A 15,510-nucleotide genomic window follows, 5' to 3' on the forward strand; every position below is an offset into this window, starting at 1 on the left:
TTAAAACACTAATTTAGGGCTGATTAGCTTTGAGTTCCCTTTTAAGTTGACCTCTTGCTCTTGTCAACAAAACCCTGCTGACTCCTGGATGGAGTGGTGACTAACAAGGTAGAACATGTGAATCACATAACTTTGAAGTTGTTGAAGGTGGATTTTTCTGTTTTGCAAATGCTAGGCTAGCAGTTTCCCCCTGCTTCCAGCGTTTATGCTAATCATGGCGTAACACGTCCAAGACCTTTCTCTGTACTGGATGCAAAGAAGATGAAGCTGATAATCATCTTCTCATGTGACTTCAATGTCAGTCTTTCAGTTTAATCCTTCCTTAAGTCCACATTTCAAGACCGAATACGTGAACACAGGTTGCAGAGGTCGTTGTATTCCAAAGCGTCCTCCAAATATCGTGTTCTTTTACCCGAATTTGGATTCTCCAACCCCTGCATCCTGTGTAAGGAGTCACATGTTCGTCCTCCTGGCCTTAAGTCCTCACGTTCTTCGAAGGATTTTTTTCCTGAAATGGGACACTACTTGATTTTACTGACCTCACAACACAGGATTTCTGGGTAATGAAGTCCTTCGATCTTTAAGAAGTTAAATGTCTTGCTGCCTGAAAGCAAAGCCTCAACACCCCAGAAGAGTCCTGTCTATGTCACCAGGACGTCTCGTCATCCGAAGGCGTTTCCATTGCGGGCGGCCTGGGCGCTGAGCCGGTTCCTGCTGCGGACGGGTCGGTCCCGGCTGAAGATGGTGTCCTGATCGCTGTCCAGCTCCGACTCCGACATCATCAGGCTGGAGTTGTGCTCCGTGCTGCGGTGTTTGATACCTGCAGAGAGGAAAGGTTTGATTCTGAACATCCTTTATACCTTTTATATATGCTGTCATAGTTTCCTGCACTTCATTTTAGTGTTTTGAAGCCTTCTCATGTGTAACTTTAGGTATTTTTATTTCGATAACTCATTCTACATCTGCAATCCTGCCTCCTCTTCTAGAGTAAAGCTTCAGTTTCAAAACTTTTTTTTTTAACATAAATCTTTCTGATTTTTGGGTGCTGTACTGATATTCTAAGCTAAACAAGTATCCAGGAAGGTATTTAATGATATTGTCCTATGGTTCCTTTATGTTTTATACTAAGTAGAAGGCAACTTTGGAAGATACCGTCTCAATTTAGCCTCATATTAGCTTCAGTTAAACTTTGGAAGGTTGTGTATTTTGTCCCCCATCTCTTAGGCTGCTGATATACTTGCTTTTAATAACGCGTTTACACGTACATCATGGCTACTTTGCATGTCCTGCATTTCTTTGGAGTGTTGGTTGTGCAAGTCCTCAGAAATTTACACTATGCATCCAAGAAAAGAGGAGGAGGCAGTTATCAGAAAGTAAGGTCGTCAGCAGCAGATTCAGACCACTGTGGTGTTGCCCCTGCTCTATTTTCTGCCGTGATATCAACGACGATATAGTAACACTTCCAGTGTCAACCAGGGATGATTAGGCTCTAATGTTCCCCCTGGTGGAGATACTTTTCAATCCTGCACATAAACACAAGACACTGGAATTTCAGCCGTTGTCAAATGGAGAGTAGGAAATTGTTACAGTGATAAAGACTATATGGGTACATCAGTATTGCATTAAAGGACAGGTTCACAATTTTTCAAGTCTGTCTTAAAACAACAGTCAGGAGCCCAAATGAACAGTGAAACCTGTTTTTCTTGCTGTAATCAGTCCTCTTGTTCATACTGACCATTAGAAGATCCCTTCATAATGACCTTACAATGGAAGTGATGGGGGACAAAATCCACAGTCCTCCTTCTGTGCAAAAATGTATTTAAAAGTTTATCTGAAGCTAATATGAAGCTTCAGCATCCAAATGAGTCAAATCAAGTAGATATCTTTCAACGTTAGTCTTTTTAGTGCCAAAGTTCCTCTTTTTGTTACTATACTTCCACCGCAGCTCAACAGGGAAACACTGTCAGAGGAAACTTGATGCTAAAAAGACTGTAAATGTGTCAGATATCCACTTGATATGACTAACTCAGACTGCTGAAGCCTCATATAAGCTTCACAGAGACTTTTAAATGACTGTGTGGACACACTGTGGATTTTGGTCTCCATCATCTCACATTGAAAGCACATTTGAAGGATCTTTTAATATCCAGTATGAACAGGAGGAATGATTACAGCGAGGAAAACCTCTTTCACTGTTCATATGGACACCTGACTGCTGGTGAACCAGTCCATCACATAAACAGATAAAGCCAGCAACGTTACATATTCCATGTCTGAAAAGGGCTTAAGAGAAGTGACTCACTGAATTTGGGTCTGAGCTCCACCCTCTCCTGTTCGTCCATGTTGTCCAGGATGGTGTATTTGGTTTTCTTCCTCACTTTGGTCTGTCGCCTCCTAAACACAGTCAGCAAACACAGTGTGTTCAGATACACAGCAGTTACACTTTAGTGTCACAGGATGACGGGTTTGTAGTAGTTTTATATAAAACAGTGTTTCACCTCTTGCAGCAGCAGATGAAGGTCCAGCTGACTGACAGGATGAAGACCATGAGCATGAAGCTGGTCAGGATGACGTACAGGACTCTCCACTCTGACAGGATAAAATCAGCATTAAACCTGCTGTAGATGACTCAGTTATTTAGGACTGCAACTAATGAAAGATCCTTTGGGGCTTTAGACATCAGAAAACAATGTCCATCGCAATTTCATAGAGCCCAAGATGACGTCTTTAAATGTCTTATTTTATCCAATTAACAGTCCAAAACCAAAAGATGTTCAGATTACAAATTAGTTAAGACGAGGAAAAGCAGACTAAGCAAACAAATATTCAGTATTTTTGCTTGAAAAAAGACTTAAAATTGATTATCCAAATAGTCACTGATATTTTCTTTAGGTCAATTAATTGTCGCAGCTTTAAAATTATTTATATGCAAGTCAAAAACAATATGAGCTTCTCTTGGATTTCAAACAACGAACATTTAATCATTTTACAAAGTTTAATTATCTTTAATGGAAAACACCATGACAGTTTATTAGTTTTATTTCTAGTAAGGAAAGATGTGAAGCGGCAATAATTACCACAGTTACTCTCCCCGTCGCCAAGATAACGACGAATCAGGTTCTCCGTCCAGAAGGGGTCGCAGGTACACTCCTTTGTGATTGGATCACACTGGCCACGCCCCGAACAGCGGAGCAAACACACTGAAGGACGAGCGACAAAAAAAGATGGTAGAAAGACGTTGAAAATTGTGAACCTGTTCTTTAAACATCATCAAACTCATGATGAACTGTTTGAACTCACAGACGGTGTCAACCCTCAGCACTCTGAACAGCAGGTAGTCGCTCTTCTCTCTGAGCAGCTGGTTCCTCAGCAGACCCACCAGTTTGGAGCCAGAGAGCGGCCCCGAGGGGCCCCGCACCGAGAACCGCAGCACCGTGCTACACAGAGAACATAACAAACTATTTAACTGCAAATTAACAACAACACTAAACCAACTTAAAACTTGTTTCCATTTTTCTTATAATTTGTAAAATGTCCTAAAAATGAACCACTAAATACCTGCAAGTTACTCAGAAACTTAGTATGAAATGAAGGGACCTGTAAAATAAAGTCAGTCAGGTGGTAAAATCAGCTGGTCAGTCAGTGAACCAGTCAGTGAACCAGTCAGAACTGGTACCTGAGGTGGGAGTGTCCCTGCAGCGCTCGGACCTGGATGTCGCTGTCGAGGACATGCAGCAGAGCGGCGAGCTGTCGGATCACCGTGTCCCTCTGAGCCACGCTGACCTGAGACACCGACACCAGCATCTCCAGCTCCACCTCCTCCCCCCCGCCGGGCTCTACGGAGACACGGCAGGGACACACTTCAGTAATCTCACAACGTTTATAAGGTTTAACTATAACATATTATAATAAAAACAGAATATACTTATAAATAAATTAATTTGTTGTAGTAACATCCACCTACTGTTACTTTGCATTAAACACAAGTATTTTGGTATAAAAACATCATTTTTGATCAACAAAGTATTCTGTATTACACATAAATGTCTGCTGTTAAACTGATTGACTTAAAAGATTCAGTGAGTTATGATGCTGTAAGAGCAAATAGACGTCTTCACACAATAAGGCCGACTAGATCGGACCAATGACCAGCAGCTCCCAATGTATCATCTACTGTACATGCATCTATCTACAGTATTCACTAGTCAGTAAAACCCAAGAAGCTGTGTGTATATTTTGCTTTATGTCCACGTGTCTCTTTCCTGAACTTTGTTTCTTGTGGCTCTCAAGCTCACACACAACAAATTCCTTTTACGCGTAAACATATGAGGCCAATAAAGCTGATTCTGTAAGGATGAAGTGGAAAGGCTTTGATTTCCATGTGAGAGATTGTCGCTTTTTTCACTTTCCCTTTATTTCTAAGCAAGCTACTTTATATTTAGCCTCTGGTTTCTGTGATGGGTCGGGTGGGATGTTCTGGTTTTGAAATAGACTGTATTATTTTTCTGTTGCACAGCACCGATGTTACATCTATAACAAATTATAATAATAAATCTGACATTTATCCAGGTTATAATAATCAGTTTGCAAGTAGGTGTTGATTTATTTTATGGTCGTTTTGGAGGCTGCAGTTTGTAGTGCTGTTGAACCGTATCAGGTTATACTGAGAGGTGTTTCTAATATTTTGTCCCACTTAGACAGTATGAATATGGTAGACTAAATATTAGATTTTATTTAATCTCTAAAAACAGATTAAATAAAAACTGTAAGGTGTAAAGGTGTACCTAATAGGGATGTGCAGAGGGCCCAGTATTTGTATTTGTATCTGTATTTGTTGAGGCAGCAAAATTATTTGTATTTGTATTCAAATAAAGGTGGAAAGAGGCTTAAAAATCCTGTTTTTGTTTTTATCAGGCTTTTAATTTTAGAAAATTAAAGTGTTACAATAACTGTTCATGAAGCATGTGTCAGAAGGCTCAGCTTTATCTCTGGGGAACACCCCCAACTCCGGGACTGATGTCCAAATAAGGAAATGTGCGTCATGTAGCAGGTGGATGTGACTCCCCTCATTGAGACCTGCTGATAGACGTCACAGCGGAGCAGAGGAGAGTCACTGAGATAGTGATGTAACCGACCTGTGCGCTGGTATTTGTCTTGTTTTTTTGTTTTTTTCCCCTAAAACAAATAATTTTAAAAATATTTGTATGAAACAAATATTCGTAAAAACCCCACTATTTGTGCTTTGCTGAATAATGTATTTGTATTCGGGCACACCCCTAGTACCTAACATACTGACATTTTAATATTTATATATTTAGGTATGTTTTTAAGTTTTTTTTTTTCCTTCTTTCTTTTATATAATTCTTTCTTATATATAATTCTTGAAATACAAAACTTGCACAGTGTAAGCAATCGAACTTCTGCACTCCTGGTTATATAAAGGAAGTGTAAGTAAAGAAAGTGATAGCGGTCTGGGTAACAGGAGGGGAGACAGCTGCTGGTGTTGTGTCAGTAAAACTGATCTGAGCATCACAAAGCTGCAGACAAACTCAAAACCTGCCGTAAACAACAACTGCGCCTGATTCAGACCAGGTGAAGCTGAAAGAGTCCTTCAGCTTTCAGTCTGTGTCTCCGTCCTACCTGGTCGGACCTCTACGGTGGCCGTGGCGGTGCTGGAGCGTCCCTGAGCGTCGGTCACCCTCAGCTGGAATAGGTAGGTGCCTTCGACCAGGTTGGACAGGTAGAGAGAAGCCTGAGTGTCCGAGTCGTACAGCACATCCTGCAGACACACATTTTATCAGACCATCAATTTAGAAATGACTTAAACATCTTAAAAAGGATTTAATTGGGAACATATCTGCAGAATCATACAGCGTATTTCTCAACAGAAAAACTTTCTAGTAAAATCTAAAAGTCAAAAAAATAAAGGATTTAATTTAGTCAAACTTATTTTGAAGAAATCTAATTAAAAACTTCTTCCTTAAATTTAAAATGTGATTAAATACAATGAAGGGTTAGGGTTAGGGTTAGGGTTAGGGCAACTATGACCTTTTTTTGGTCATAGTTGCCATGTCATGATGAAACTATTTTCTGTTGATAAGTGTGTCATATAAAATAAACTAATAAACTTCCCTTGCCTAATATAATCTAATACTAATCTACTCTATTCTAATCTGATATAAATGAATTGAATCTACTCAGTTTAGTCAAATATAAATGTAAATCTACCCACACTCCAGCCTGATCTAATCCTAATCTAATCTGTCTAATGTGATCTAATCTATCATATATAATCTATCAGCAGTCAGCGGTGTGGACTGACCCCAGCAGCAGGACTCTGGTTGTCTCGCACCCACAGGTAGTGAACCTCCGTCTGGTCTCCGTCGGTCATGGAGCCTCGGAGGACCAGAGAGTTGTTGGGCAGAGTGAGAGTGTGGCTGCCGCTGGCGTGAGCGACGGGAGGAAGACTTCTGGCTGCAGGAGGAAAGAAAAAAAAAACAAAGATTATTCTATTATTGATGAATTAAAAATAGTTTAAAAGATGTCTAAAAATGTTTTGTTTTGTGGAGAACTCATGAAATCTAAACCGTCTCACCCTCCTGGATCCGGACAGTCAGTGAGGCGCTGTCTGTCGCCCCCTCCTGGTCACTGACAGTCAATCTGAAGGTGTAGCGACCCACCCGAAGGCCTGTCGCCGTGGCAACCGCCTGGTCCCCGCCCTCCAGTTTTAATCCCGGAGGACCGCTGGAAAAACATGACAGAGTTATTAATCTATTCATCTAATATATATATATATATATAGTAGTTATAGCTATATTTATATTTATATATTTTTTCGTTATTTTCTTAATTTTGTAGCAGCCCTCATTATTGTTGTTTATTGTAATTCTGTTTGTCTTGATTTTTTTTGTTTACTTTAAACTCATGTAGAGCTGAGTATATGCAGGTAAAAGTATGGTTCTTATAATATGTGGATGTGTACAAATCGAATCATATATAATTTTTTTAACACAAATTGTACTTTTTTAAATGTGCAAACAAATAAATAAATAACTGAATTAATCTATTTTTCCAGTTATAAAGCTATAACTTTATCAATTAAAACATTTACATGACTAGTCAAATGGTTCAGATACATACTACTATTACTACTAATAATAACAATAATAAACTTTATTTATACTCAATTCAAATTCAAACAACTTCATTTCTGTTAGGAGCTTCTTTGTGAACCAGTAAACACAAACAAACAAGCAAATCAGTCATAAAAGCAGCATAAATAAATCCAGTTTAGGAAAAGTATTTAAACATCTCTCATAATTAAAAGAAAAGGTGAAATCTAAAAGTTCATAGAGCACCTTTCATACACGAAATGCAGCTCGAAGTGGCAAACAAATTAAAAAAGAAAATAATAAAAAAAAACATTTAAATACATTTAAGAAGATGACAGAAGTAAAATAATAATAATAATAATAATAATAATAATAATAATAATAATAATAATAATAATAATAATAATAATAAATGTACCTACCTGATGGCGTCCCAGTGGTAGCTGATGACGGCGCGGTCGTCAGTGCTGCCGCTGCCATCCAGTAACAAGCTGCTCACTGGGAGAAACAACTTCCTGTCAGGACCCACAACAGCCACCGGACCACGGTTTGACCCACCGACCTCTGATACTGAACAAAGGGAGAGTAAAAGAGATAATTATTGTATGTTTACATGTTCTGTTACTTTGCTGTTATTTATAAGTTTGTTGTAAAAATAATGTCTTGTATCATCTATGAGATGAGTATATTCAGTGTATTTATTATTTACCAGACTCGGCGGCGGTCGTAGCGGAGGGCGTAGCTGTGGTTGTTGTTGGGGAGTTGGTGTTGGGAGGAGGGGTGGTGGCGGGGTCAGAGGTCACAGTCCAGGTCAGAGGTTGGGTAGCAGGTGGAGCTCTGACTGCTGACTGGAACAACTTTACTGCATCTGTAAAGCATCAACACTGTCAGTCTGTGACTCATATTGATAGTTTACATGTGTATAAATAGATAGTGTTGTATCAAATTGTTGCAGAAAAAGGTACCAGAGCAAAAAACTCTCCTTTTAAAATAAAAAGGGAGTCAGAGGTCCAAGCAGCAAAGTGTTCTTTACTGCCGGCAAAAAAGGGGAGCAATCAGCACTTTTACAACGAACCAAATCGCTCCAAAGGTTTTTTCTTTGGGGCATTGTTTTTATGCCCTTGGGTCGGCTTAGGTCACACCTTATCATCCACCCTCCCTAATTTTTGACCAATTATTATGTTACTTTTATCTCCGTCACTCGTTGTTGGTCAAAACTCTTCAAAACAGGTTTTGAGGTGTTTGAGGATATGTACTGGCATATTCAATTCTACCTGATTATATCCAATTTTTATATATAAGTATTGGGAATCATTTTACACCATTATTGCCAAGTTGTCTTCTGGCCTCTTATTTTTTTGGTAAGTTATTCTAGTCATTTTACACCCTTATTTCCTGATCTCCTCCAGAGAGTATGTTTAAAAGGTGAAGACTTTAGCAGACCCAAGCAAAGTGACATGTAATACAAACACACTCAAATTTCTCCAGTGTATGATTATGATTCTTCTACCGTGCCTCTATACGTACATTGTGATTAAATATGGTTCATGAGATTATAACTACACCAATACAAATTGTATCACACTAGCCCTTATTGCTTATAAACGTATAAAATCAATCTGCATAGCTTAATATTGTCTTTAAGCACACCAATGACTTTTAATGAAAATACACCACAATAGATATGTATGTAAATGTATTGATAGATACATATATTACAGATAGATATATTGACAGAATTGTTATAATGTGTCACACTGCCAACCTGTCCCAGAGGCCAACTGTGGTATTACAACTAAAAAATCTCCTGCAGCCCAAATAGCGTTTTCTCCATCGACCGCCATTATGTAAGAGACACCTTTACAAATGTTAACGAGACAATTATTACTTTTTGTATTATAGAATTTTTAAACAGTGAGCCCAGAGAAGCTGCTTTTTTTAAAGTGTGTGACAGCCAATAACATAACTGGCTCTGCCCTGTTTGTCTTAATTGACAGATTAAGACTTTGTTAATAAAAGCAGCATTAGGAAACAATAATAATGGTCATTAGGACAATGCTGTTGTAAAATGAAGGCAGACTGAGATTTTTTTTTTAAACTGCTGGGATGAAATAAAAAATAAGCAGCAATAAACTTTTTCATTGTAAATAGAAGCAGGATGAAATATCATTTAATAATACTGAGCTGAGTTGTCAAAATATTTTGGATTATTTCACAATTTCAAGGTTATGCTACATATTTTGTCTGTCCACCACTGTGGTACAGACTGAAATATCTCAACTAATATCTGATGGATTTTTATGAAACTTTGTTCAGATGTTCATTTTTCCCCAGAGGCTCTAGCGCCACCATGAGGTTGACTTTTTAGTTCTTTACAGAAACATCTCAACAATACAGAGCCGGCCCGCGGTCAGCGGACTCATAATCGATGCCCTCAAATTACAAAACACATATGTGCAACAGATGTATGTTACATAATTATAAAACACATATATGTAAGCATATTTAGGTCAAATATATGCCAAATATTACAAAATTACACATATTACATTTTATACTTTTTAACATATGTGATACTTATATTGTTAACCATATATGTTTTGAATATGGACACATATGGCAGAGAAATGTATATTTTTATCTACAAATATAAGAACTGTTATAAAACAGTAAATATAGTTGGTGTGATTGTGTGTTTGTGTTCAGTACCAGTCGTGGGTTCAGAGGGAAGTGAAGCGTCAGGTTTAACTGTGGGCAGCGTCCGGTCTACGGGGTTTCCCAAGGACACAATCAGGGGTTGATCTGCAGGTGAAGGAAGAGAGAATCATCAGACTGAAGGTCAAATATCTAATAGAGGAATTTCAGCTCAAGACTGTGAAGAAAAATATATAGAAACATTATTTTCTTTGGTCAGTGTTCGGTTTATGGTTAAATTTAGAATCTATACGTATAGAATTATGTGATTACAACAGCTTTCTTCTCTACAACAGTCACTATTATGATCAATGGCAGAACTTTTCAGATTCAGTTTGACATCGTCCGGTCACCTGTCTGTGTGGGCGTGTTGCTGGTCCAGTGGGGCGTGGCAGCGGTGGAGGGTGAAGTCCTTATATGGTTGTCTTGTGTGGAAGAAGTTGTTGGTTTCCGTAGCGACGGTGATGATGTAGAATCAGTGCTGCTCTGTGATTCGGTCTGTAAGAAGCAAACAAACATGAGAACTGAGAATCTTTCTGTTGTTTCTCTCTTCTCTCTCTTCATGTTGATGTTTCTGTCGTTCTGAATGTGAATAAAACCTCCAACAAATATACATAATACAATAATAGATTTATCTTCAATATAAAAAAATCATTAGCTGCAGCATGTGTCACTCACTTGCTGAGTATCACATGATGTTTTGAAGCTGTAGTTTTTTAGTATTTGCAGCGTAAAATGGTGAAAATCTTCTTTAATCATCACTCACCGTTTTCTCTGCAGCAGCTGCATCAGTTGGTCTCCTGGTTCTGTCCTCGTCTCCCCGGCTGAGATTCCCCTCAGAGGAGGCTCTATTCTGGGCCACGCTGCTCTCCGTCGGCCCCCTCTCTGAGCCTCCCTCTGCCTCTGATTGGTTGAACTTGTCTCCTCCCTTCAGGGACGGCTGATCGGTCATCATCTCGGCCTCTGCTCCTCCTCTTCTACCGCCGCCGCCGCCGCCGCGCTCCTCCAGGTTTTCCTCTGAGTACTCCACATCCAGCATACCGGGGTCTGAGAAGTCCTGCTGGGGCCCGTCAAAGAGGGCGATGTCCTTGAGGGCCTCCAGGTCCCCGGGGGCCTCGGAGGACCGGGAGAGGGGCCCCCAGCGGCCGCCGTACGGCTCGCCTCGCACCAGAGACTGCAGCACCAGCGTCTGTGGCGACGTCCGTCGCAGGAAGGCGAGGACGGAGTCGGCGCCAGGTCTCTCTCGGGGCTGGCAGTTCTCCCTCTGCTGGCAGGTCAGTATGTAGCAGCGGCCCTCGAACAGCCAGGCCAGGTCGTAACCCGGCAGGTCGCAGCATGCCGCCACGCACTGCGGCAGCGACGCCACGCCCGGGACCCGCAGGATACCGCTGCTCTCCACCGCCGGAGACACCACCGCCTCAGAAAAGGTCGCCCCCTGCCAGCACTGAGACGCCACTACAGCTAAAATTTGAAAAAGTAACTCAGATGATGTCATAGTGATGTCATCAGGGTTATGTCAGCTTGGCCTTGGTTTCCCAAGCAGGGAAATTTATATTTTATTTTAAGTGCAGTTTCATTTTTTAACATGTCAATTTTCTCCATAAAGTTTCCAGCTGCCTTCACATTTATCCAGTTTTAAATACATTAAAAATGTATTTATACAAAAAAACCAAACAGAAACGAATCAAAGGAGGCAGATACAATGAGTAACAAAGAGACCTTTACAGGAAATAAAAACAGCAGGGAGGTTCAAATGAAAGAAAAGTTGCATCATAGGAAATGTAGGATTTTTTTTGGGATATCAGGATATCTTGAAATAATATGAAATTTCTGAAATTCTCATCAATAAAAACTGCAGACAAACAGCCTCCAACTTGATGTCAAACTAACAAACTAACATGATGTTTGCAGATGTTTTTGTACCTTCCACAGTGTGAAGCAGCAGCAGAAACATTTTCTCCCACATGGTGAACGAGAGTCTGAGAGTCTGAAACACAAACACAAAGCTTCAGACACACTGACAGGAAACAGAAAACAGGAGTTTAACCTTGTTGTTTACTCACGAGGTCATAACCAAAGAAATGAAAAAAAAAAAAACCCCAAGTTTTCAAATGATGGAAAGTGTGTTTCCTAAACTGTGATATAACTAGGACAGAGCTCCCCGTGCACAGCCAGTATTTTCAGACAGGTGCTGGTTGGTCGCAGGAACATATAAGGTGAAAATCAAAATTAACCAGCGCACACTGTAACGACTTTACTGTGACTTTATTCAGAGCGAACAACGTGTTTCGCCTGTAGCTTCTTCAGGTTCGCTCAGTACAACTGCTCACAGGTGTGATAAATACATCTGAGTCACATGACTAATTATCACAGTCTTCATTTTCTCAAAGTGAACATTTTACAAAGGGCACGAGAATGAAAATATACATATTACAAAAAACATGATGTGATTAATGTTGCACAAAGTTACAAGAATTACACCATTGTGTCATGTGATATAACTAGCTGTGCTCAAAAATTAAAATATATTTGTGCAAAGAACTTTTAAAATAATGACAGAATATATCCATATAATAGATTTAATTTAACGTCATCAGGAAGCAGAACACAATGAGAAAAACTGACGGTGAAAAGCTACCAAAACATATAAAATAATACATGAAATAAATGATTGTTTAGGTCTAAAACTATATTTAATATCATGTAAGAAGATGAGAAGATACACAATAATAGAGGTGAAAATTTTGATTATTGATTACTTGTTTAAGTCCTTTATTAAGCAAAAAAATCTAAAACATTTTCTGGTTCCAGACACTCAAATGAAGCTGTTCTGCTTTTTATCTGTTTTATATGATTGTTAAATTAAATATCTTTGAGTTTTGGATTGTTAATTGCACAAAAAAACCCTGATGACATCTATTATATTCTATTCTACACTATTTTCTGACATTTCATTGACTAATAACTAATAGATTAATCAAAAAGGAGAAAAAACAAACCTATAAATTAATCCATCACGAAAAGAATTATTAGTAACAGTCCTAAAATATACCCGGACTTATTTATCTTAAATTTAAGATTGTTTTAAAGTTTATTTAAGTAAACAATGACTCATACAGCTTTAAGTCAGGCTGATTCAACTCGTCACACAGTTCATGATCGTCATAAATATCTATGTTAATGTATATTTCATGAACTAAAACGTTATTTAGGTAATGTACAGTTTCAGCACCACGTTGCCGGACAGCGCCACCAGGAGCCCCGCCCAGCAGGAAACGCGCTGCTCAGTGTCTGAAAATAAACGCACCTTCACCCTTCAGCCACCGCAAAAAATCTGATGTAGTTTAATATAACAATAACCCATATAAATATGTATATATATGACAGTTTTAACCAAAACACGTCACTGCCGTCATTACAGGTCGTCTATTCCTGCACAAATAATGCGCAGGTTGCGCTCAGAAAACAACACAACCAAACTCCGTTCAAAATTGAAAGATTTAAAGATATTTTTGATTAGGAGCAGAAATATACACTGGCTGATACAATCACGAAGAGCGTTTCTGTATCTGTATCTTCTACTTTAAAATTCGTCTTAAAATTACCTCACAAAATGGTGAGTCTTTCACTAAAACTTTCAATTTATTAAGCGGGTTTGTTCATGCTGCCGCTCGGCTTCATTAGCGGTGTGAACTGGTTCTGAACGGGGGTGACGGTTCAAATTACGTCCAGACTGGAATATAACATGTTTGTATATGTATATAAATATATCATCGCATCACAAAGTGGCTTCTAATACTTCACAGCCTCTTCTGGATAATTTATCTGACTTAAGCATCTACAATTGTCAGGAAACACAGAATTGCTAAATTTGTAAACGGAGTTCGGCGTCAGTGACGTCGGTTAACAGCGAAGGATGAGAGGAGGCAGAGCTGAGGTGTTTCTACATCCCTCCTCCTCCTCCCCTCTTCCTCCTCCCCCGTCGTCGGTGTCTGAACGTTTTTAAGACCTGTAAGGAAACATTGGTTACCCAGTTTGATGCGGTCCGCTGTCCCAGTTCTCCCAGCAGCCTCCTTACTGGTTCACAGTGAACCCAGTCAGCCGTGCGGGTTACATACTGGAGTCTCTCCGGGTTTGGGTGTTACGTTGCTTTAATTCGTTACACGATGATGCTGAACACGAGCCGAAAAAAAACCCCACCATCAGTGTCAAGTCAGCGAAACTGGAACACGTAATATCCGGTCACAACTTTCAAAATAACACGCAAAAAAACTGCCATAATTTTGGAGGATTATAAATAAATAAATGACTGCAGTTTGATCTGAGGTAAATTTGTACATCATGTATACTTATATGTTTATTTCGATCATGTAACAAATTTAAAAAAAAATAAGAATAACAAATAAAATGAACAGTAAACATATGCAGCAAATATTACGTCTGAAAGGGAGAAGGAAGAAGTTTATATGGTCTGACCCTTCTTCTTCATAACGCAATTAACTCAATATTCATAATATATTTAACTCACATCTACCCCAAAGCTGTTATGTAAAACCTAAATATCAGCATCAGTCAGATGTAACTTTACCTCAACGTTCATCCTACTGACCTACTTCCTCATCACTGCACCATCTCCTTGAACTGATTTGTATTGGGACTTTGCTTCAGTTCTGTATTCCACAAATTGAAATCACAAACTCTTTTGACCACAATGCATTTGAAAAAACACTTTAAATAATTTTTTTTAGATTAGATTCAACTTTATTGTCGTCGAACAAGTACTTAACGAGATGCAGTTGGCATCCAACCAGAAGGGCAATTTATTCATCAAGTGCTGATGTGCAGAATATAAATGACTATGAGCAGCTTACAAGATAAACAGGATGTAGATATGCAGATATACACTGGTGCAGTGATGCAGTACATTACATAAAGTGACTGCGAGGCGAGTAAATAGTTCAGTTACAGTTAAAGTTTGAATTTATATAGAGAATATATAATTATTAACTTGAGAATTAATAATAAGCCGTCATGTTTATAAGCTACTTTAAGCAGTTTTAAACATGCCTGTGACATGTATGTTGAAGTAAACTGATGTTCTGCTCTTTAAAGATATAAATTAAATTACATTATCAACTTTCCTGGTGACACATTTGAAGTTTAGCACTGTTATAATAAATATAATATCAATATGTTTTTTTTATTTTTTTTTTTTTAAAGGAGGGAATAAACATTATGAGGCCAGTGTCAAACACACCTAAAATTTGTGCAAAGTGCAGGTTGCAGAAATACAAAATTGCAATTTTTTTCCCCCCCCCAGAGTTTTAAGCTGAAATTTTAATATTTCTTATTTCAAATGTTTATTGTCTTGGGATTTACGAGACTTTGTTGCTTTAACTTTATAATTTTCCATTGGGAAATTAACAAAGTTCTCTATATCACAATATACTGTACATTTAGTGCTAACTACACTTTAAATACTACACTTTATTTTAAATGGAAGTTCGTCAGATTGCAGTAACTCTGTGTAACTTGACGACGCTGTGAACCGGAGCAGAAGCTGCTGCTTTACATAATTCTGTTTTTTGACAATCATCTATAAACTTAAAGCAATAAATAATATTTATCTCCCAAATGACAGAAACAACAAACCAGCACAGAATCAGACGTTCAGGTTCATCCCTGTCTTTTTATTTTTGTGTTT

General features: G+C 38.7%; 1 protein-coding gene across 1 annotated transcript; it reads right to left on the reverse strand.

The window, feature by feature from the left end:
- Positions 1 to 3: 3 nt before the first annotated feature.
- kiaa0319 (KIAA0319 ortholog) lies at positions 4 to 13,994 on the reverse strand. Its single transcript, XM_042423912.1, has 16 exons — positions 13,837 to 13,994; positions 11,730 to 11,793; positions 10,573 to 11,267; positions 10,160 to 10,304; positions 9,822 to 9,914; positions 7,822 to 7,980; positions 7,535 to 7,682; positions 6,596 to 6,744; positions 6,323 to 6,474; positions 5,641 to 5,779; positions 3,677 to 3,836; positions 3,301 to 3,437; positions 3,078 to 3,200; positions 2,499 to 2,589; positions 2,303 to 2,394; positions 4 to 820 (listed from the first exon to the last, which is right to left on the reverse strand). The coding sequence occupies exons 2-16, from the start codon at positions 11,770 to 11,772 to the stop codon at positions 663 to 665; spliced, it is 2,484 nt and encodes an 827-aa protein (XP_042279846.1). The 5' UTR covers positions 11,773 to 11,793; positions 13,837 to 13,994; the 3' UTR covers positions 4 to 662.
- Between the last annotated feature and the right edge of the window lie 1,516 nt (positions 13,995 to 15,510).

The sequence above is a fragment of the Thunnus maccoyii genome, chromosome 10 (genome assembly GCF_910596095.1).
Source record: "Thunnus maccoyii chromosome 10, fThuMac1.1, whole genome shotgun sequence".
In the NCBI taxonomy this organism is placed as follows: domain Eukaryota; kingdom Metazoa; phylum Chordata; class Actinopteri; order Scombriformes; family Scombridae; genus Thunnus; species Thunnus maccoyii.